Source organism: Prionailurus viverrinus, chromosome B3, assembly GCF_022837055.1.
Source record: "Prionailurus viverrinus isolate Anna chromosome B3, UM_Priviv_1.0, whole genome shotgun sequence".
Lineage (NCBI taxonomy): Eukaryota > Metazoa > Chordata > Mammalia > Carnivora > Felidae > Prionailurus > Prionailurus viverrinus.
In genome coordinates, this window is record NC_062566.1 from 115,628,113 (window position 1) to 115,652,381 (window position 24,269).

At 45.7% G+C, this 24,269-nt stretch overlaps 1 protein-coding gene across 1 annotated transcript; it reads left to right on the top strand.

Annotated features, from left to right (window-relative positions):
* The first annotated feature begins 2,758 nt into the window (after positions 1–2,758).
* Positions 2,759–23,043, top strand: DLST (dihydrolipoamide S-succinyltransferase). The gene is made up of 15 exons (XM_047863975.1): positions 2,759–2,865; positions 3,435–3,468; positions 6,770–6,818; positions 9,925–9,980; positions 10,109–10,183; positions 10,411–10,466; positions 11,060–11,171; positions 12,712–12,867; positions 13,237–13,313; positions 14,190–14,287; positions 17,961–18,091; positions 19,506–19,579; positions 19,878–19,961; positions 20,378–20,545; positions 21,514–23,043. Exons 1-15 carry the CDS (start codon positions 2,803–2,805, stop codon positions 21,646–21,648), a joined length of 1,368 nt encoding a protein of 455 aa, XP_047719931.1. The 5' UTR covers positions 2,759–2,802; the 3' UTR covers positions 21,649–23,043.
* Positions 23,044–24,269: the final 1,226 nt, after the last annotated feature.

Consider the following 24,269-nt stretch of genomic DNA (forward strand, 5'->3'; position numbering starts at 1 on the left):
TTTGAATTCTGTGTGTGTGTGTGTCTCTCTCTCTCTCTGCCCCTCCTCCACTCATGCTCTGTCTCTCTCCTTCGGAAATAAATAAACATTAAAAAAAAAAGTGCACTTATCTTAATGAGCACTGAGTGATATATAGACTTGTTGAATCATTATATTGTACACTTGAAACTAACGTAACACTGTATGTTAACTATATTGGAATTAAGATTTTTTAATGTAAAAAAATAAATAAATTCCCTTTTGAACTCTGCCACAAACACAAGTTTATGAACTTACATACATAACTCCTGTCCTAATAGATGATGCTATGTCCTAGAAGGCTCTAAATACAGAAGAGGGTGAGAGATTATTGGGTTGGAACTTGGACTTCACAGAAGCTCATTTATGAGTCTCAAGGAAATCGATTTCAACCTTTATCCTCTGAGACAGACTTTGCATTCTGCTGTACGTGTGTGTGCGCACCAGCACGTATATGTGGGTGTCTAAAACCGTAACATCTGAGATTAACTTGGGTGATCACTGAAACTCCAGGAGAAATGCTTTGCCACACATCATCTATGCCTGAACTTCTAAACTTTAGATAGGAACCTCTCTCAAACGAATTACTTAAAGTGGAAAAAATTAAGTAGCTGTCTAAGAAACATTAAAACAAAGTGAAGCAGCATTTGAGGTTCCTCCACTCTTTTTTTTTTTAATGTTTGCTGATTTTTGAGAGAGAGAGAGAGAGAGAGCACAAGCGAGGGAGGGGCAGAGATATAGAGGGAGACACAGAATCTGAAGCAGGCTTCAGGCTCTGAACTGCCGGCACAGAGCCTGACACAGGACTCGAACCCACAAACCATGAAACCATGACCTGAGCCAAATCGGACGCTTAACCCGACTGAGCCACCCAGGCACCCCATAGCTATCGAAGAAATACTAACAGCAAACCCTGCAAGGGATTACTGTTTTGGGACTCTTTAGCTGCATCCAGAAGTCTTATAAGCATGGCAGTATTTAGTAATTCCATTTGTATTTACTGAGTACCTACAGCATAGCAGGCACTGTGTTCTGTGCACAGGATTCAGAAGAATAGAGTCACCTCTCCTCCTTCTGCTCTGTCCAGGAGAGGAGACAGGAAAAAAAGGACATTATAATGCAAAGGAGAGACACAGGCACAATGCTTTGTTAGCACAGAAAAGGTATCTGTTAACTCTGATTATTAGGGAAGGGATTCAAAAGAGACTCACATGATGATTAGAAGTCCCTAGGCAACTAAGAGGTAGGATCAGCCCACGCCAAGATGGGAAGGAGTGAAATAGCACACCGGGGCTATTGCCAGTGGTGTGGTAACACGAAAGCTCAACATCAGTGAAAATCAGGGGGGCGGGGATCACAACATAGCCAAAGGCCAGGTTATCAGGTGCCTGGTCAAACTGAGGAGTTTGGACTTCATCCTACTGATAGGTTGAAGCAATTGAAAAACTTCAATCATAAGAGTGACAGGATTAGATGTGTGTTTCAAAAGGATCTTTGACATGGAGGATGGGTTAGAGAAAGTGTGAGTGGAGGCCCAGGTCCCTTTTGGAAGCTTTTAAAAGAATCCAGGTGACGAATGCTGAAGACTTGATCAGGGGCAGCAGCTGAGCAAGAAGGTTTTCTCTATTTCTCGTTAGGGCTTCTGCCAATCCTTGCAGGATTGAGGTGGAAGCTTCCAGAGTTTAGGTGAGTGAAGGCACCATAAAGGTGCCTGCGGACTGGGCAAGATGACTCAGCTGAAGCAACCAACATGAACAGGCATTAGTGGCTCATTCATTCATTCATTCATTCTTAATTCCACCAAAGCTTATAGGAAACCTTTTCTATTAGGAAGGTGAGCTCTACGGTTGAACATTCAGGGGCCTGGGCATTGAAGGAGAGGGAAAACTAAAGAGGGGTGGTGGTGCTATGTGCTTTCACTTTGAAGGTTTCACGCAGGATGGTTAATACACACCTACCTATGCCAATCTCTGTTCCAAGTGCTGAGATACAGCAGTGAACAAGACAGACAAGGTCCCTCATTTCGTGGTTTGTATTCTAGGGATAGAGTGACTAAGGAACCACCTCCAAAATGCATAGGATGTATGGGGTTACAATTAGCTTGGAGAGAATTTGAGCAGGACGAGGGAAGATCAGGAGATGTTGCAGAAGTAAGGCTGCTTGCTGATCTTCGTCTGGTAAAAGGGCAGTGGGAACCTTTAGAGGTTCCTTGGGGCTGCTTCTTTGTTCTGGGGTTAGGGAGGCCGGGAAGTGACTCTTGCTTTTTTATATATATCTGAGGAACCCGAGGCTCAGGAAGCAATGTCACCTGCCCAAGGCCACTCAAGTGTAAGATAGGGCAGGCGTGTCTGCCAAGGTCCGAGTTCAAAGCCCATGCCAGCCTCCTTCTCTTTGCCGGTAGTGCAGAGGTGGAAAGGCGCGGTGTCCCGGGGTCCCAGGAGAGACTGGCGCCAAGCTCAGGGCCAGCTCTAAAGAAAGGTCGGGGAGGGCGGGACTCCGGGAGCGTCCTGGTCTCCGGACAGTCGTAGGTGCCCCGGGAGGACCGACCCAGGCCGGCTGGCAGTGCAGCGGGCTCCAAGAGCGCCCCACCGCCGTAGGCTCCCTGGCGCTGACAGGTGGGCTGAGGCCGGTGCTGGTCTGCGCTGCCCGTCGTTTCCCCCACCCGCCAGTGGTTCGCTCCGAACACCCCTCCCCGGGCGGCAGGTACCGTGGCCCGCCCCGCTTCCGGTTGTTGCCGGGCCCTATATCCGGTGTCCGCCCGCCCTCGGCTCCGCCGCCGCCGCGATGCTGTCCCGGTCACGCTGCGTGTCTCGGGCGTTCAGCCGCTCGTTGTCTGCTTTTCAGAAGGTACGGTCCGGCCGGGCCGGGTCCCCGGCGGATGAGAAACGCGCCGGCGGGCCGAGGGGCAGCCTGGGGAGCTGGGGCGCGGCGCGCCGGTCAAGCCGGGCACCAAGGGCACCGGGACGCGGAGGCCGCGGACTGGGCGGCCCGGGGGCGCAGCTGCTCTCTGGGGCGTCTTGCAGAGCCCAGCGGCCCCCAGCTTTCCCGAGGCAGCCGGCGCCCCGTCCCCGGCTGCGCCCCACCCTCCGCGCCGGGGCTGAGGAGCCTCCCAGAGCCGCGCCCGTCCCGACACGAGACTCAGAGTTTGGGAGGAGGCGCGGCGGAGTCCGGACGGGATCCGGGTCCCGCCCCCTCTCTCCCGTTAGTCAGTGGGTGTTCAGCCCCGGTGGGAAGTTGAGATAGTTTGTCAGGCCCGGCTGGGACTGAGAGCCCTGGTTGTTGCATTTGCCTTTTGGAGTCATGAGATTCACCTGTCACTAGCACCCGGGCAGCTTTGAGTCTGTACTTAAAAGAAAAAGCTGTTTCTTCCCGCCTTTCATCTTGGGTGACGTCGATAATGTCTTCTTTCTCAACAGGGGAACTGCCCTCTAGGGAGACGTTCCCTGCCTGGTAAGTTGTGCCCTTGTCTTCACCTAACATGCTTTTCTCCTGGGCAGAGCAGTAAGTGAGGAAACCGGGGTGCTAATGTTTCTCCACATGATGTTCAGATATATAGGAGTGAAACAAAGTACTATTTAATAAGAACAGCTATCGTTTATTCATTTAGCACATAGTTACTGAGTTTCCCCTGCCTGTACTAGGTGCTCCCTAGGGATGCAGCAGCTGACAGGTCTTGCCCTTCTGGAACTTACAATCTAGGAGAAAAGACAGTGTAAATTGCTAAGCAAATGAGGGATCATGAATTTTGGTCATGCGCCGAGAAGGAAACAAATGAAGGTGGACAGAAGGGCCCTCTTTAGTAGGGGACATTAAAGCTGCAACCCAGAGGGTGTGACAGAGGCCAGTTCAGTGAAGACGAGGAGAAGGAAAGGGAATAGTATGTACAGAGACCATGAGGAAGGGAAGAGCTTGGCAGTGTTTTGGCACGGGGAAAAAAAAGGTGATTTAGCCAGAGAATTTTGGTTAAGGGAGGGAATGGTCTGAGATAGAAGATGGTGTGTGGACTATTGGAAGGAATTTAGGTTTTATCCCAATAATTTTTTTTTTTAAATTTTTTTTTCAACGTTTATTTATTTTTGGGACAGAGAGAGACAGAGCATGAATGGGGGAAGGGCAGAGAGAGAGGGAGACACAGAATCGGAAACAGGCTCCAGGCTCTGAGCCATCAGCCCAGAGCCCGACGCGGGGCTCGAACTCACGGACCGCAAGATCGTGACCTGGCTGAAGTCGGACGCTTAACCGACTGCGCCACCCAGGCGCCCCCCCAATAATTTAAAAAAAAAAAAAAAAAAATTTTTTTTTCAACGTTTATTTATTTTTTGGACAGAGAGAGACAGAGCATGAACGGGGAAGGGGCAGAGAGAGAGGGAGACACAGAATCGGAAACAGGCTCCAGGCTCTGAGCCATCAGCCCAGAGCCTGACGCGGGGCTCGAACTCACGGACCGCGAGATCGTGACCTGGCTGAAGTCGGACGCTCAACCGACTGCGCCACCCAGGCGCCCCTATCCCAATAATTTTTTATATGCCTGGCATAAATGTTTGTTGAATGAGTTGATCCTATTGTGAGCTTTCTGTGTGCCAGGCATTGTTCTGAGTGCTTTCTGCACATTTTGCAGTTAATCATCAAGAAACAATAAAAGAGGTATTCTCTTTTACAAATGGATAACCCAAGAAGGGGTAAGTGCCTTCACCAAGGTCACTCGGCCAACTATTGGTCAAGCCAGGTCTACCTGACTCCTCAGCCTCAACTCTTAACCCATCATGTCATCGCTTACTCATGTGCTCAACAGATGAATTATTGAGTTCTTACTACATGCCAGGCACTGTGCTAGGTGACAGGGAATACCCTCCAGAATCTTAAGGGCTAGCTGGAGAGACAGCAAATATGCATTTATGCACACATAAGGACACAATTACATTGTGATGACTCTGAACTAGAAGTCTAGGGTGTAATGAAAGGGTGGGATGTAGCCCAGCTTGGGAAGGTTGAGAGTGTGGTGAGAATGTCACTAAAGGCTTCCCAGAAGAAGTGACATTTAGGCCAAGTCTTAAAGAATACATAGCAGTTGGCCAAGAGCAATATTACAGGCAAAGGGAATTGCTTGTGCAAAGGTTTTCAGGCAGGAAGGGACTTAACCGGTCACAGAAATGGAAAGGAAGTCTGTCTGGCTGCAAAGATAGGGAGGGCTGTACAGTTCAGGGATGTGTAAAGTTTTTGGACTTCATCCTAAGAGTCCTGAGAACATAGGCACCTAGCAGAGTGAGCTTGTAGTGGACTCTCAACAATAAATATTCTTTTAAACTAGGAATCCCAAAAGTAAACATTTTCCCCATTTATAGACTGGCAGGACAATGGAAAGAACCTTGTACTTGGGGTTTGCGTTGTGTCCCAAGGCTTCACCTTGGGCTAGTTACTTAAACCTCCAGAAACCCTACTTATGTATGAAATGGGAATAATGACAGACGGTCGTTCTACTTCAGGGAGGTGTGAGACATGAAAATCAAAATGAGGTCATTTATGTGAAAGCTTTTTTTTTTTTTTTTTTTAATATGAGAAGGGGAGGGGGCAGAAAGCGAGAGAATGTTAAGCAGCCTCCATGCATAGTGAGGAGCCAGATGCGGGGCTCAATCCCATGACCCTGGGATTATGATCTGAGTCAAAATCAAGAGTCAGATTGCTCTGATGGCTCAACCAACTGAGCCATCCACGTGCCCCTGTGAAAGCTTTTGGTAAACCCTAAAGCACTGTATAAATGAGACTTGCTATATAGGATGAACTCTAAATTGGACTCAGGGTTCCAAAACTCTGTATGAGCTGTGGTTGTTCTAGCTCAAAGATATGCTGTACTTGGGATTTGTACCGCAGAGGCATTGACTGCTGAACAGAGAAGTGACTTACTTGACTCTGAAACCTTGGAGATTTGGGGGAGGAGGGGGCACAAGAGTGCTGTTTCCCATTTGGTGTCTCCTGAGCCCATGGTTTGGAAAGAATTGTTAATAGATCTGAAGGAAATAAGAGCTATGAAAGAATTTATTAGGGGAGGCAGCTGTACTGTAGTAACTAGTTGTCAGTTGGGGAAGTGCTGTTATCTGTGATAAGGACAACTGGTGGGGCAGAAAGGGGCTCCAACCTTGTTGAGTCTGACCAGAGGGGAAGACCTCAGGGAGATCACAGAAGACAATAAACTGAAATGAGGGACAGTGATTTGCTTGGTACTGGGGCAAACTGGAGACCCTGAACCTAAAGTAGCCCAGTCTTTGCTACTAGAGTTTGGGTAGTAAGATTTCCAGTTTCATGCATTTTAAGTAACCAGGGAAACAGAAACCCAGACCAAACATTCCCACTGCTTCTCAGATTAGGCTATGTGTAGTCACAAGAGAAGCCATTATGTGTCTTTCTCAAGCTTCAGTTATATTTGAACACTTGGGGAGTAGAGAGGTTTTATTGTGAAAATATGTAAGGATAATGGCAGTTTATGAATTTTAAGGTAAATAAGATGATAAAACTACTTCCAGCTTTGCCCTTAGAATTCTCCCCTTTCCTCTTCAAACATATACCCACTCTCAACCCCACATACCTGTTGCTCTCTGCCATTGAGAAGCAGGACTCTTTTGGTAAAGATTATATTGGTGCCTACATTTGATCTTGCTCTGTCTCAGCATTAGGAGGTGAACAGACTTTTCCATTCCCAGCAGGTAACCTGTATAAGATAAGAGTTGTTGGTTAAGAGTTGTTTTGTTTCTTGCAGGGGTCTCCTTATGTCAGGGACCAGGTTACCCTGACAGCAGGAAGATTGTGTAAGTATCACTGGGGAGCACAAATGTGTGACCATAGGGTATTTAAGACTCTAGTTCTAAATTTGACCATCTGCTTTCTTCACTGGCTTCGAAGCCTAGCTATCAAGGTGGTTATGTTGAGTCTCTAGACCTAATCTTGTTGTTGATTTATGAGGTGTGATATACCTTGAGCTTCAGCCTCATGTCCAGTGCTGGCCCGAGAGTGTGGTTGTCCTCAGGTGTTTAGATTATAAAGAAAGTGAAATTGGAACCCTCTCTTTATGGGAATAAATATACAAGGGTACCCATAAGTATTCTGGTTGGAAACAGATGCTGCTGAAGGGCTGGAGGTTAACATTTATTGTGGAGATTTAGAGCATCCTCTTGGTAGCATAGTATTCATTTTTGAAACAGTAAAAACAAAAGACTAGTCAGTTGAGGCCTGGGACTTTGACTGCTTCGGAGGGAATGCTATTATTGCGTAATGCAGTTTGGGAAAGGCCACCCATGTGTGTTTCAGATTAACTTCTGCTTATGAATGTTGCTTAATGCCACTTTTCATTCCAAGTATTTTCAGGGTGGTGGTAAGAGGATGCTCTCTAGTTATCGGTTAAACAGCTATCAAGCTACTTTCTGTCTAGGGAGAGTCTTTAAAATGAAGGGTCAGCAGATTAGTTCCTTCTTCACCATGCATCACAATGGGATTTTCTTTTCAATTGAGAAAATGATGCACTTAGTACTAAAAGAATGAATTTCTGAGGTTTTTTTGGAGGGCAGTTGACATTCATGAGTCTTTGAACTGTGTATTTTTTGATCTAGCAATTCCATTTCTAAGAATCTATACTAAAGAACTCCTGGTATACCCAGATTTCTCTCAAAATGGGCAAACAACACAGGGTTGGTTAAGCTGTCATGTTAACACGTTCACACTATGATAAGTGGGAGAACACAGGTTATAAAATGGTTCTGTATTTTTACTGTACTTTTTTTTGCTGTTTCCAAATATTCTACAGTGAACATATAATACATTTTGTTTCTTTTTTTTAAGAGAGCATGAGCAGGGGAGGGATGGAGAGGTGGAGAGAGAGGGAATCCCAAGCAGGCTCCACACCATAAGCTGAGAGCCCGACATGCGACTCAGTCTTACAAACCGTGAGATCATGACCTGAGCCGAAACCAAGAGTCAGACACTTAACCAACCAAGCCACCTAGATGCCCTTCATCTACAATTTAAATGAAAATTGGAACAACCACAAATTTCTATGCAATATATACAACAAATTACCATCTGAAAGTAAATGGTTTTTCAAAAAACACTAAAATTTCAGGGGTGAGATCACCTTATAACTGTTTTTGTGTTGTCTTTTGTCTGTTTTCTGTGAATAAGGTACCCACTTTATTTTAAAAATCCTTTCATCATAAAACATTTTGATTTTTCATGATTCAGAAGTGGTCTTGCAGTGCCACCAAGTTCCTTTTCCTGGAGACAGCCAGTGCTCCAGGTTCTTGAGTGTTCTCACGGAGCAGTCTCTGCAGTTACACATTACCCACCAGTTCTGTCCCGTGAACGTGTGCTTACACATGGTTATAGACTTTATGCAGATCACTTTGTGTTCTGTGCTTTTTCAAAAAATAACATACATTTTCCTCTTGATTCCACATAGGTCTTATAGTTATTTTGACATTACAAAAGTAGAAATGTCAAAAGGCAACTTAGGGGCGCCTGGGTGGCTCAGTCGGTTAAGTGTCCAACTTCGGTCCAGGTCATCTCATGGTCTGTGAGTTTGAGCCCCATGTCAGGCTCTGTGCTGACAGCTCAGCCTGGAGCCTGCTTCAGATTCTGTGTCTCCCTCTCTCTCTGCCCCTCCCCTATTCGTGCTCTGACTCACTCACTCTCTCTCTCTCTCTCTCTCTCTCTCAATGATAAATATTAAAATAAGTAAATAAATAAAAACAAAAGGCAACTTAAATCTGTTTTTCGTATCATAAAGGTGCTTGTTGTAGAATATTCAAACGGTCCTGAAGTGTAGAAAGTGAAAGTCCCCATCGGTCCTAGTCATTCTCCCCAAATGTATATGTGTGTTGACAGATAACCATGGATACCATATATATCTACATGTCCCACTCTCTAAAGTTAACCACTCTTATTGCTTTCGTGCATGTAAGGTGATCTCATTCTCTAGTTTCCATTATGTGAAGTTAGTGCCATATTGGAAAATACCTTGGTCTTTTGAGGTTCTTCTTGAGTGGGTCCAGAATGGACCAGTGTGCTGCCTCCTAGCAGGAGAACAGACTAAGAGATATCTTAGGACTTTTTTGGTGGTTCTGCCCCTGCCCCCACCCTTGGCCCATAACATCTTGTGTTTTTTTTTTGGTTTTTTTTTTTTTTTTTTTCAACGTTTATTTATTTTTGGGACAGAGAGAGACAGAGCATGAACGGGGGAGGGGCAGAGAGAGAGGGAGACACAGAATCGGAAACAGGCTCCAGGCTCCGAGCCATCAGCCCAGAGCCTGACGCGGGGCTCGAACTCACGGACCGTGAGATCGTGAGATTGTGACCTGGCTGAAGTCGGACGCTTAACCGACTGCGCCACCCAGGCACCCCAACATCTTGTTTTAATACCGAGTTAACTGTGTCATCTTGCTGCTTTATCTGATCTCGGTCTGTAATCCTGCAGACAAAATTTCATTGTTTGTGGCGCAATGGCACGTACTTTATCTTAGGTGGATTTGGTTAAGAAAAAACCTAATCAGGAAGCCAGTTCCTTTTGGTGGGTGTGCAAAGGACCAAGATGCTTATCTTTTCCTTCACTGAACCAAATGTAAGGCTCTATTTTGTGAGACCTGACGTTTCACTTCAGCACAGGGTTCTGGACTCACCCGAGGAGCTTACTTCTTAGGGCACCCAAATCATCTGGGCTCTGCCATAGACCTGCTGAGTCATAATCTCTGGGGATGGGACCTGGACACGTATGCTTTGGAAAAGTTCCCCTAGGTGACACTGATGGACACCCCTGGCTGAGAATCACTGATTTAAAGGGAAAGTGATCCATGGTGCCTTATCTAGACTAAGATGTGAGTGGTTCACCTGCTAAAGGAGCTTACTTTTTTTATGTTTTTTCTGTAGTATTAACAACAGTAGTGTCTTCAGTGTTCGCTTCTTCAGAACTACAGCTGTGTGCAGTAAGTACCAGCCTTCAATTCCCTGCCTGCTTGGGAATGGCGTTTTAATGGGAAGAGCAACAATGGGGTTTAATTAAAACGGAAATATATGGAATCCATGTGATTTTTCTTTTTTGCTCTTTTCCTAGAGGATGATGTGATTACAGTCAAAACCCCAGCGTTTGCAGAATCTGTCACAGAGGGAGATGTTAGGTGGGAGAAAGGTAAGATTTCAGGCCTTACTCGTTTCTTAAGTTTAAATGCTTTATAAAGTTGTCATTGCCCTCCCCCTCTCCCTGCCTCAGTAATTGGGCTCCTTTCTTCTTATTACGTGCAGTGTAATTTTTCCTGACCCTATAGGAAAAGGGTCTTTTAACACACCTGTCAAAAGGGATTTTGTGGCTATTAGAGTCCTTCCCACTTAACAGGCAGCCTTTGACTGTCTTTTCAGCTGTTGGAGACACTGTTGCAGAAGATGAAGTGGTTTGTGAGATTGAAACTGACAAGGTAGGCTTGTCCTATATTAGTGTAATCTTTCATGCTCTCCCCCTTGGTTTATTAACCTAATTAAAAAAAAAACAACAGGGACTTAATTGTTGTTTAAAGATAATTTTTAACTGGCTTTAACCTCCATTGTTAAAGTGTTGGAATAGCTCATTAAAAAGAAAAAAAGTCTTAAAAGTTTATTTTTGGATTGTTCTCAGTATATGTATTATGTACGTTAGTGGCTTTAGTTTTGTGTGTGGTGGGGGGAGGGGGTGGTGGTGCACACATGTGTTCCTGCACTTATGTGTTCCTGCACTTGTGCTTGGGCATGAGATGTTTGGATTTTTTTTTTTTTTTTTTTTTTTTTTTTTGTATCACTTGGAAACACATTAACTGAACATTGCTTTAATGTTTCTGTGAAAGGACAAAGGGTGAATCTTCACAATAGCATTGACTCTTCATTACTCTGAGAGTGTGGCCTTGGTGTTTCTATGTGCAGAGTCTTGTATATCTGTTTTGCAACTGTTGTGACTCATATTGGAGATTCTAGACAATTAAATTTCTAATGCTGAGTAAAAATTTGAACTCTTTCCCCATCTGTCCTTGTTTTCCAGACATCTGTGCAGGTCCCATCACCAGCAAATGGCGTGATTGAAGCGCTTTTGGTACCTGATGGGGGAAAAGTAGAAGGAGGCACTCCTCTTTTCACGCTCAGGAAAACTGGCGGTAAAGAAGTTCTCCTGGTTGTCAAGGTCTCCAGTGTTCCCCCTTGGAACTGGGGCTGAGCATAATGTACTAATTCCTTGATACCTCAAAGACTGTTTGGCATTCCGGCTGCTGTTAGTTGAGGGACTAAGGTGATATTTATATAGTGGGCACTTTAAATATCAAGTTCTAGAAGAAAGGGGTATTTAAAAAAAAAAAAAAAAAAACTTGTAATAACTCTTCTTTCCGTGTATTTTCTTATGCTGGACCTTTTCTTAAACATATAATAGAATGAAGAAGATTCTAAAGATAGTGATTTTTTTTTTTTTTTTTTTCCTTCTCCCCAGCCCTGGCACCAGAATCACATGGGGGTTTTAAAATAAGACAAATGCCTAGACTCCATGGTCCAGGGATTCTGATATATGAAATCTGGTGTTAACAGATCCTGGCTATTATAGTTTGTTTTTGGGTGTTTTTAATGCTCTCCAAGTGATTCTGATACAAAGCCAGGGCTGAGAGCCACTGCTCTACTAAAGTGAGAAGAAATAATATTTCATGGTGTCCATTCTGGAGAATTCAGTGTGTTTTTTCCACCTGTGTTTTCTCATAACATTTGTAGGGAGGGTTGCTCTTTCCCTTGGGAAGAAATGAGAAACAAGAAAATGAATTATATGGGACCTTACAGTCAGTATGAGGGGTTAGAAAAGAAAATAACTGGTTTTCTGATTCTTTGTTAAATGCTGTGACTGCTAACGTCTATTTCTTTCTCGTTAACAATATAGTTAAGTAGAGAGATGGTAGATTACATCCTTGAGATTAATCAGGCTGAGACCAGGCTGAAATAATGTGTGGTAGAAGGCTAGGGAATAAGATCGATTCTTCCAGTTGAAGAATTCTATCTCTTTATCATTCCTTGAAAAGAATGTTCTTCTAATTTACATATGAAACCAGATATGTACAGTTGGATAAACTCAAAATACACATTTAATTTAAAGTTGTGAGTTTATGGTTTGGCCACCTCATTGATTTATGAGCATTATGCTAGATGAAACGCTCTGAACTCTTTAAGTCTGAGTGAGCCTTTATTTTAGACTTTTATTTTTTAATAGTTCGGAGTATTCTTCCACACGTGATGTTAAAGTAGAAGATGAGACTGTCAGTATTCCTGTAACTAGAAATGTGTTGCTTTCATGTATTTGTATTAGCTAGCATCTTCAATTGCCTGGATTTCTTTTGCTTGGAAGTTTATATTGCCATAGGCTTAGTAGGTGCTGTGAAAGTACTTGCTAAATTTGACCAGCAGTCAATACATGTGAAATCAGGAAGGCAGCTGAGTTAAGTCAGTTATGTAATGTAGGACATCCAGGAGCGCTGGGAAATGGAAGGATAGGGCCTCATAACATTGTGTGCATTTCATACTGCCTTGTATATGTGGCAGATGCCCAGGTAGAATGTGTCAAGTGATTCGAGATAGAGCTTTCGCTGCTCAACCTTGCTTAGTGTCTGATTTGGTTGCTTTTCGTTCCAGACAACGCCAATGGCCTCTGTTTTTGTTTTTCAGCTGCTCCTGCTAAGGCCAAGCCACCAGAAGCTCCTGCTGCTGCAGCCCCAAAAGCAGAGCCTACAGCATCGGCAGTTCCTCCTCCCCCTGCAGCATCCATACCCACTCAGATGCCACCAGTGCCCTCACCCTCACAACCTCTCGCTAGCAAACCGGGTAAGCCTTCACCTCCCACGTGTCTCTGTGTGGGAGAAGAACATCTCATCTAATGTCATGTTCCCTCATAGGGCAGAATCTGAGACTAATCATGGCTCTGAACAGGCTCTGTTGACTGCTTTGTAGAAGGAACTGTAGACTTTGTATCAGAAGACCTGGATTTGGATCCCAGCTTTTTGTTTACAGCTATGTGACCTTAGGGTAGTTACTTAACTTCTCTGAGCAGATCATTCACTTGTGAAGTGGGAATGGTCCTAGTACACCTCAGAATATCTTCAGGATTAAGGGACAATACAGTATGAAAGCACTGCCACTTAGTAAATGTTATTCTGATTTTCTGATGCAGCTGTACCTTCCCTTCATTTTCAGTGTCTGCAGTAAAACCCACTGCTGCCCCTCCCGTAGCTGAGCCAGGAGCTGGCAAAGGTCTGCGTTCAGAACATCGGGTAAGCCTCTGGGGACCACTTCCAGGAAGAGGCAGGGGGCAGTGTTGAGATTAGTGGAGTGCAGGCCCTGTGGTGCCTACCTTTGAATGGCCGACAGCTCATGGAAACTGAGTTTAGGAAGTGATGTATTCACAGTCACATAACAGTCAATTGATAGGACTAGATAAAACCTAGTCTTCTGAACATTTACTTGTCCAGTGGTTTTTTTCCCCACTGTGTTGTGCTACCGCTGAAACGCCTTGGTTGAGTGAAATATTTGCAGGAGACGGGAGCTTACTGACGTGCGCCCTCCCTCCCACAGTAACACACACTGTAGAGAGGTGGTTTGGTGAGCTCTGTTCCTGCCCCTCAGGGACGCTTAGCTGAAGGCTACATAGTAATAGTAGCTACTAGCGGTGGACATAAAACCTCAAGGAAGTATGGTCAAGAGTGTGGGTTCCCCTGCCTGAGAATACTGCCTAAAAATACTGTCGCCTCAAAGTTTGTTGCTTGTGAGTTTCCATTCCACAGTAGCTATTCTCATGCAAGTCTTTATCACCAGAAATTGCCCATTCTGTCGTGATTCTTGGGCTGGCTAGCCCTACACCACACTCTTCCTTTTCATAAATTGGTTTTGGTTTTTAAATCAAACCATTTCCTGAGCCTCCATTCTTGGTCAAATGCAGGCACATCTGAGTGAGTAGTTTTTCTCTGGGTCTCCTCTCATTCTTGCTCAGAGGAACAAAGCCACCACAGGCAAGAGAAAGCCTGGAGCTCTTGTGCTTTATTACTATAGTCCTTGACCATCCAGTCCTTGTAAGCTGAGTGCTCCCTTGGACCGAGCAGGGAGGGCTTGATCCAGAGAGACCAAGTTGTCAACACTTGTCCCACTTTCAGGAGAAAATGAATAGGATGCGGCAGCGCATTGCTCAGCGTCTGAAGGAGGCCCAGAATACGTGTGCGATGCTGACTACGTTCAATGAGATCGACATGAGGTGAGCGCTCTAGTCCCTATCTCCTTTTCCTTGGAGAACACTTGAACTTGCCCCAGCCCCTACCTAGTGCTGATTCCAAAACTAACAGCAAGAAGAGGGATCCCTTTGCACTGTTTGTTGACTGACACAAGAAGTAACCCATCAGTTTCATTCTCTAATTGCCTGCCTCTGTGACTTAAAAAACTGGGCCTTTTATACCTGAATCTTGTGACGTCTGATAAATGAGGCTGATGATGGTGTTAAACTCTGATGACCTGATAACTGGTGTTGAGTTGCCAAGTAGAGATAGGGCAACCACGCCAGTGAGGCTTATGTCTGGGCCTACCCTGGAGACAAAGAGCCACTTGACTCACGCTCAGAGCCAGGGCGCTGCACCCTGCTTCTTTCTCACAGCGACTGCTCCTTAAGTGCACTTCTAGGCAACTCAGACTGGGTGGTAGAAAGGCATAGGCTCGTCTTTGCTTTCACCTTTACCAGCTTTGATAAAGAAATGAAAAGCAAGTTTTTGTTTTGTTTTGTTTTTAAAGTAAAAACCTCAGAATGATAACCAAAGGGACAATTTAATATAACCATTTCTATGGTGAGCTGTTGACTCACCCATTTTCTTCAAGGTTTTGATGTATACAAGTGTCAGCACTGTGGGGAAGACAATGTGTTAAATTTTGCAGTATTTGAGCACTTACTGTGTATAAGATGCTATACTGTATTTGAAGGGCATACAAGGATAAGGGAAAAAGAGCCCTACCCTTTTAGAGCTTACCATGTGGTTTAGATAAACACAAAGTAAAATCTAGGAAAAGAAGCATCAGAAGAGTACAAACACTATGAGGTGGAGAGAATGAGAGTATTTGTTTTTGGGGTGTAGGGCAGAGATGGGGTGGGGAGGGTCAGGCAATACTTGGAGGAAAGTTTTTTTTTTTTTTTTTTAATGTTTATTTTTGAGACTGAGCATGAACAGGGGAGGGGCAGAGAGAGAGAGAGAGGGAGACAGAATCCGAAGCAGGCTCCAGGCTCTCACCTATCAGCACAGAGCCTGATGCAGGGCTCAAACCCACAAACCATGAGATCGTGACTTGAGCCAAAGTCAAACACTTAACTGACTGAGCCACCCAGGTGGCCCTGAGATTTTTTTTTAAGATTTTATTTCTGGTGGGGGCGCCTGGAGCTCAGTCAGTTGAGCACTTGACTCTTGATTTCGGCCCAGGTCACAACCTCATGGTTTGTGAGTTCAAGCCCTGCATCAGGCTCTGTGCTGACAGTGAAGAGCCTGTTTGGGATTCTTTGTGTCTCTCTCTGCCCCTCCCTCCCGTTTGCTCGCTCTTGCTAGCTCTCTCAAAATAAGTAAACTTAAAATATATATATTATATATACATAATTTTAATCTCTACCCCGTGTGGGGCTTGAATTCACAACCCTGAAATCAAGAGTTGTATACTCCACCAGTTGAGCCAGCCAGGAAAGAGATTTTTAATAGGTCTTAAGATCAGCTAGCATTTTGACACAAGTAATATTGGGGGGAGGGTCATTCCAGATGTTGTAAACAAACAATATGGACCTGACACAGGAAGTACAGGATACATTTGAGAAATACCTGATGTCAGGAATGTGTGGGAAAGAATGGGAAAGGAAGTCGGATCCATACTTTGGAATGTTTTGAATGCCAGGGGTAAAAGTTTATATTTAATTCAGGAGGAAAACCATGAAGTCTTCAGGTCATGTCTTTGCTGCTTTTTATTCTAAGTGTTTACTAACCTACTTTTCATTAGGAGTTGTTTTCTTTTGAAGGGATCTGAAAAACATAGAGAAGGGAGTGATGTGTTGACAGTGCGCTGTGGCATTGTTCCCAGAGTAGGGCTCTGTGGCTTATTTCACTAGATGTTTTCCATTCTGTCGTGAAGCTTCCTACAAAGACTGGATATCATTCAAGCAAAAGATTTCTCTCCTTCCTATCCGTAGGACACAGGGAAGGGCCTTAACTAATGAATCACAAAGGCTGCAGCTTATGTTTCAGTGCATTAGGGCCAGATTGTACACAAATTGAATTGGACTTTGAAATTCTACCTAATTCCTTAAGACAAAACATGTAAATATTTGTGGCCTTGAAAGATGCAGTTGGCCCAACAGCTTTGATGGGAAGGTAAGTGCAGTAGCTGGATCACCTTTCAGCAGCTAATCGAGGTGTCACTTAACAGTGGCCTGGGGTCTCACTGCAGTCAGTAATGTGGTTTAGATCGAGTGCCCTTTGGGTCTTGTGCTGATCAGCTACCCATGAGGGGCCTTTCTGAGGCCTTCTCCTCTACCCTGTTGTCCCAGCCCCTGCCTCCAAGGGCAGAGCTCTGAAATAGAAACTGCTTAATGACCAGACAATAGCATTTGGGCAGGTTTGAGAGCAAAGATGTTTATCACATCTCTTTCCCTCTTCTGCAGCTCTTGTGTCTTGGGAACCAGTAATGTCTTTAGGGTGGTAATTCTAGCACTAAATAAGGTTAGACTCAGGAAAACAAACATTTAAACCCAATCAGGCCCCCTAGGAAAACTTCCTTTTTCAAAGGCAAACCGTCTGAAGAGGGAGTTAAAGTTATACCGTCTTCTTTGGTGCTAATGTCAAATTAGGCCATTATAGGGAGAAAGGGAAAACTGAGCGTTTAGGCTTGAGATAAAGTTCAATTCAATTTCCATCATGGAACTGTATTCCGATAAGTATTGAGGTTTCTGCAACAAAATAATGGGAAAATCATTTCCCACTAACTGCGGTATGTATGTGGTACACATCTGTGGAGAAATCAGTCCTAAATGAACAAAGGCTGTTTACGTTGTAAAGGCTTCTCAGAAGGCCTTGCTGCTTGTACTCTAAAAACTTAGGTCCACACATCTCCAGTTTTCTAAATACCAAGGAAACCACATCCATTAAACTGATATTAAGGGCAAGGGCTATGTCTTTATTATATTTGTATCTTGATGTCCAGCCTTGTCCCTTTCATGTGGTGGGTGTTAGCACCTGTTTGAAGGAACAAGTATATGGAACTGCTAACTCTGGGGGGTGAAGAACAAATCTATTGACTTTCCCGTGAGCCTAAGAGGACACTGGACTCTACCTGACCGTATATAGTCATGGATGCTTTTGCTCACATGGAGCCCAAACACCTGTGGAGGTTTTTGTTTTTGTTTTGTTTTTTGTTTTCATTATTTAGGAGACTGGAAGAGGGTCACAAGGAAGTCATAATCAAGTTTCTTGTGGATTTTGGGGACATAATTGTAACAAAAAGAATATTATTTATTTTATAGACTGTGTTTATGCTTAAAACAATTTTTCTTCAGAGTAGAGAGCTCATGATTTTAGTGTAGCTAGAAATCATGTTCTTATCCAGTCAAGGATGCGTGATCTCTTGATCATATTACCTGTCACTGAAATTTGTGATTTCTGGAACAGGAAGGAGCCCCATAAGGGACTTAACCTACCTTAAAGACTGGACTGATTCTTTTGATTCCAGGTTTTGTAAAGGAACAAGGTTATTATATTGACCTCCGCTGGACTATTTCAAAACTTGAACTTAGGTAGATGGTCCAGAGTAAGGGAAAAATGTTTACCCAGTTGTGTACACGGAGTTAGAAGCTGGTATGAAATCAAAATAAAGGCTTTGTGGTCATTTTGTTTTGTGATGTGTTTTTGCAGTAACATCCAGGAGATGAGGGCTCGGCACAAAGATGCTTTTCTGAAGAAACATAACCTCAAACTAGGCTTCATGTCGGCATTTGTGAAGGCCTCAGCCTTTGCCTTGCAGGAGCAGCCTGTTGTAAATGCAGGTGAGTTTGTGGTGGCCGGACCCCAAGAGGTCCTGGGAGATGTGTGCAGGAACACAGACTGCTCCCACACACACAGAAAGATGGGGGCCAACAGACCAAGACTCTTTCATACCTGTGAAAACATGAGTGTCTTTCCCCAGAGACTTCTTGGTTCACCCTCCTGAAATGGTGTCATGATTATTTCTGCCTCCCCTGCTCCCCCAAGCTGGACAGAATGGTTTCTCCTCCCAGTTCATAGTTTGGCAACTGCTCTGCCATCAGGCAGTTCTGAGCAAGCCCAGTTTTCCAGGCTTCTCATGTCAGGGTGGAAGCTTATGTTCTGTCTAGCACCAGCCTTCCCACGGGCCCTGGCATCTTGTGGCCTATCACACTTGGCATAGGTTCCAGGGTGACCTTTGGTTTCTGGTCACTGAACCTCACTGGTAGGCCTTGGGTTTGGCCCCTCTTTCGTGGACTTGGTGCTCATTTTCCTTACTTTCTGCTCACCTATGTCATTGCAATGTTGATCTAACAAGCAGTTCTTTCCTATTGAGATGCTTCTCTGTTCCCTGGAAGATTGGAGAGGGGATAGTGACACTTTTGCAGTCCTCAGCAGTGCCAAGGGTCCATAAAGATCTAGAAATAGAAACCCTAGACCCTTTCATTGAGTGGTGTACTTTTAGGTAGGTAGAGGGGCGTCTTTGCTTTGCCCAGATGTGTCCCTCCTTGTTTGTTCCATTCCTCTCATGCTTTCCTGATTGGCTCTCCATCCCTTTCTTCTGCCTGCCCGGACATGTAGGCAATTCTCAGAGTTCTCTTGGCCTCTTTCTCACGTTACATGCTTTTCCTTGGTGGTTTTCTAACAACACAACCATAGACTTGCTGTGGAAAAGATTCCCAAGCTTGTGTTTTCTCAGCCCTAGACCTAGACTTTTCAGCTGCCAGTTTGCTATTTTCCACTACCCTGCTTCCTCCCAAGCCTCCTAGAAAGAGGCCTCCCTCACCTCTTTCGAGAGTAGGCGGTGGAACCAGCGGCCCGCCCACCCCTCCTTTTGCTAATTTGCCTTTCTGGGAGCACTTTGTAAACCCCAGCCCTTGTCTGTTAAGGGAGGGCTTGGGCAGAGCTGGTGAAAAAGAAGCCTATAGTGCATACCTATCCCACGTGAGCCGGTGTATTGAGCCCTTCTGAGGGCTCCCCCCAAAACGGACACTCGTGTGGTCAGGCTCAGTCAGGGTCACTCGGGAGATGTTACGATCGATGGGTTGGCACATTGGTTACAGCTGGAGTAAGAGGAGTCTGCTGCCTGTGGTGTGGTTTTCAGGCGGCTCAGCCAACAGTGTACCAAGCAGTGCGGATTTTTACCCTATTAATGCAGTTATTTCCATATTAGCCTAGGCTTGGGGAGTTGTGTGTAACGTGTGTTCTCTCTCGTAGTGATTGACGACGCAGCCAAAGAGGTGGTGTATAGGGATTATATTGACATCAGTGTTGCGGTAGCCACCCCACGGGTATGTTGGGGAAAGAGGGGGGAGGCTCTGGTCTTGGACTCTGTCTGTATGAAACAGGCCCTTCGGGAGAGAACATTTTTATAATCCTGTCTTTTCAGAAGGGAGTTAGTGAAAGACTAACCTACTTTGACCACACCACATCCTTTTCTCTTGATGTGAAGCCTAAATATTTTAAGACTCTTAATCACATGGAGTAATTAAGATACTCAATGGGGAAGGGAGACCATAAACTTGAATCAAAGGAGTCATAAAGGGTACTATTAATTTGCAACTGAAAACAGCTTTTCACTCTCATCAGGGTCTGGTGGTTCCCGTCATCAGGAACGTGGAAGCTATGAATTATGCAGATATTGAGCGAGCCATCAGTGAACTGGGAGAGAAGGTACAGTGAAAAGCAGCATGTGTGCCAGCTGCTGGGCAGGTTGGGGAGGAAGGACTGGAGAAGGCCGTGCTCCCCAGTGGGCAGTGCTCGGGGAGGTGGAGCCTCACTTTGCTCCATAAGGAGTGCCGAGCCCGAGAATGGCAGTCGTCCCAGGAGCTTATGTATAGCCATCTGGCAGAGCTCAGAGTGCTCTTGTATCAGAAGATATCCTTATCAGAGGAGGAGGCCTGCTGAAGAAGAAAAAGGTCCTCGAGGCCTCGTACCTTTCCTCTGGTGGAACCCTGGCCACAGGCGTCTCAGCTGAACAATAGCTAGAACTTGGACTGTTGATCTCAGATGGGAGCCTTCTGGACTCCCCTTAGGTAAAGAAAGCTGGGTCTCACTTCCAGTTCAATTATTAAATCTTCATTTTTTAGGCTCGAAAGAATGAACTTGCTATTGAAGATATGGATGGTGGTACTTTCACCATTAGCAACGGAGGTGTTTTCGGCTCGCTCTTCGGAACGCCCATCATCAACCCCCCTCAGTCGGCCATCCTGGGCATGCATGGCATCTTTGATAGGCCAGTGGCTGTGGGAGGCAAGGTAGGAACCATCCCTGCTAATGCCCTAGCAGCTAGATGATGAGGAGAGGGAATCTAACGGCTCATTATAAAAGATTCACTGCAGTTTCAGACGTAAGTTCCATTCTTAGTTTCTGATTAACAGCTAGAGCACTGATCCTCAAATTGTGGTGTGTGCATCAGCAGCATTTGGGAACTTGTTAGAAATGCAAATTCTTGGACCCTTTCTCAGACGTGATGAAGCAGAAGCTGCAGGTGACTCTGACATGCATTAAAGTGTGAGGACCATGGTGCTGAAGAAGGCTTGGCCCTTCATCTGGAATGGTCAGCAAGCTCCATTCTCTAGGTGCTGTGGGGAGTAAGGGTACAGTTGGAAGCATGGTCCCTGCCCCGGGAACCAGAGAACAGCAATGGAGAGTCTGTGAGCTGCCGGGTTGTATGAAGGTTTAGTGGTTCTCTGGGAGTTCAGGGAATGAAGTCAAAGGTCTTGAGCTGGCCTAGAAGATACATTGGTAGGAAAATACTTCCTCGGATTCCTGTGTTTAGTACCTTTCTGGGTCACTAACTCCCTTTTGTGAATCCAAAAATCCTAGGTCTTCTCCCTTGAAAATGCTCACACAAGCAACTTGGCATATAATTTCAGAGCATTTAAGGATCTCTGGTTACTTTTTAAAATTGTAACCCTAAAGAAGAAACTTCAGGCTGCTAGAATTTAAGGACAAACTTTTTCTTCAGATGACAGATGAATGAAAGGGCAGAGCATATTTTTAAAAGGCACTTGTTTTCTTGGTTAAACTTTGAGTCGGGGAGCTTTGCACTAAGGGTGGGCCTTGGTTTTTGAAAATATTCTAAGTTTCCAGAGGCAACAACAACGGGAAAAGCTCTGGAACCGGAAACTTCTCTGTAGACTATGCTTTCTCATCACCCCACTTCTAGTGGGGCCTCCTCTGCTCTGCTGCAGACAAACCTGTCAACTTCTCCTCCCTGCAGGTGGAGGTGCGGCCCATGATGTATGTGGCACTGACCTATGATCATCGGCTGATCGATGGCAGAGAGGCGGTAACTTTTCTCCGCAAAATCAAGGCAGCGGTAGAAGATCCCAGAGTCCTCCTCCTGGACCTTTAGGAGGAAGCCACGTACCCTACGCACCAACCATGCAGGAACTGAAAACCAGTCTTCTCCCTGTCCCCTCACGGGTCCCAGGTTGGCCTGGTGTCAGGCACATGTTGTTGGCCTCAAGCAAGGAAACCAGGGCACTATGTAACCAGCAGCCACAGGTCTCTTCTTGGTATTCTGCCAGGCTCTCCCCTTCTGTGCACCCTTCTCTTACACTCGAATATCTTCTTTAGGCTTGAGGGAGAGAGCGCCTTAATGGATGCTCATTAATATTTCCTGCCTTTCTCCCATTAGCCTTGTGCAGAGATGATTTTGCTTCTCCCCTGTGCCAGTGTACTACAATAGGGAAACCACTGGGGACCATGTGATCAAGTTTGTATCTTTTGAAAGTCTGTTCTGGGCTAGGAGGGGATGGTGTCTCCCAAGCTCAGAGCGGCCTCGGTCCTGGCTGTGCACATTCTCACTCGATTCCACCTGTGTGGAGGCATCAACCACAGGCCAAGAGGTGCTGCTTTGCTGCTTAAATGACACCTTTATTCTCCACTCTCATTGACTTCAAGATGCCTCTTCTACCTCGTTCAGGAAGCGCAGGCCAGGGGGATCTGGGTGGGAGCGGGGAGAGGGCAGACCCCCCCCCGAGGTGTATGTTGTAGAAGAGACAGGCTTGCCGTCACCCTCCATCGTAGCCCCATTTTGACACAGTAACACACAGCTGTGATCGTGCCAACCTTTCCAGGCTGCTCGGAACCATTCTAACACATTGTCACTTAGAACAGATTCTAGCACATCATGGCAGTGGGACAAGGCATGGTCACAGGGCTGGAGCCAGGTGAGACTGGGGTGAGGGGGCTTCCTGTGGACTGGCTCAGATTGATTTGAGCTTATAAATGCCATTGGTGTAAGCACTTGGCCTGAAGAGGCAACTGTTTCTCTGTATCATGGCCCTTGGGGAGCAGGGCCTTAGCTCTTCTGCAGAACACAGGTCTGGAGGAGGTTGGACTGTGTGGAAACCAGCCCCAAGATGCTAATAAACAAGTGTCACCTGTGAGGTGGTGTTGCCTGTTGGGTTTGGACGCAGTCATTGGAATTGCTTGGAGCTAGTTTAAATACATACTTCTTGTCATGAAAGCCACTGGGCTTCATCGCTTTGTATCCAACTGCATCCAGGCCTGAGGTTGCTGACGGTTGAGACCAGGAACCACTTACTTAGTGCAGAGTGCCCGTTTGGATCTGGAGCAGAGAAGCAAGGCCTGGAGGGTGGGGTGGGGGGTGGGGGAAGGGACAGGAGCCAATACTGAGTGCCTGCAGCATCTACTATGTCTTCACTATTCAGAACTTGTAACTAAAATATTTAAAGAAACTGATTTTAAATGCAAATTAAAGGGCAAATGTTCTCAAAAGGTTCCTGCTTCTGCATTCCTTTTAGGTACCAAGGTACACATCTCCAGCACCATGATTGTCATTGGCGATGGAAGCCACAGCATGTCCTCTAGGTTATCCTGTGACCTCCCAGACTTAAGTTAGCACAGTACTAACAGCAGAGGGAACCCTAGCAGTCTGCCAGCCAGGAAAGTGCCTGGCCTCCTCCCAGTGAGCCCCTCCAGCCTGACAGGGCACACTCCTGAAGAGAAGTTGGTTCCCACCTTTGTGAAACTACTGCAAACGCCAACAGACATTTGCATTTTTGTGGGGGCTTGCAGCATTTCTGGAAGGGACTGAGGAGGTTTGGGGGGGGGGGGTAGAACTTTATAATTTTGCATTTTGGACTTGATTGCCACATGTATACAAAGGTGTTGAGGTCAGTAAGAAATGAAGGTAGATCACTGGGAGGGTAAGCGGACAACCTAGGCTACAGGTGAGGGGCATATGGTGGCTAAGCTTAAACGCAGCCCGCCCAGCTCTTTCTACACACAGTCCCCACCTGCTGGTCTCACAGTGATGCGGTCTCTACGTGAGGGTCCCTCCTAGGAACCAAGTGCTCCAGGGGTAGAACTAGAGGTACAGGTGGGGAGAGAATGGGTTCAACAAAAGGAAGAATTTGGGGATGAATCTATCCCAAGCATGGTGCTGGAAGCTTTCTCTAATAAACCTACAAAGGAGGTATTAGCAGCCCCATCCTGTCAAAACGAGGTAGACTTGAAGTCCCATAAGGGCTGGGACGACAGTACTCAAAACTCCAGGCCCAGCAGAGCATCAGGTGTGCAAGTGTTTGTTGCACGGATGAGGCCCAGAAGTTCTAAAAGCAACTCACGCTTCCATGCAGCAGTGGTTGGAAGCAGTCTAGCCTAACGTAGTGTAGCAAAAGGAACAGACTTAGGGCCTGGGGGAGCCTGTTCACATCATTAACGTCTTTGAAATGGGAGCCACCGTCCGTCTCGGGTCACAGGATTAGACCAGTGTTCCCACCCCCCCTTCCCGGACCCTCTTCTAAGACTTCTCTTCCTGCTTTATTTCCCAGGTTCCAGTGTCCCCTATGTGCTAGCACTTCCTCTCGGCTCAGAGCTGCTCTGCAGGGCACAGGCTGGCATGCCCTTCACCACCAGCCCTGCTTCCTACCTTCTAGTAGACTCCAGGCTCACTCTTGACTACGGAGTTTTCTCCGGGGGGCCTTCCAATCTCTCCTTATGGCA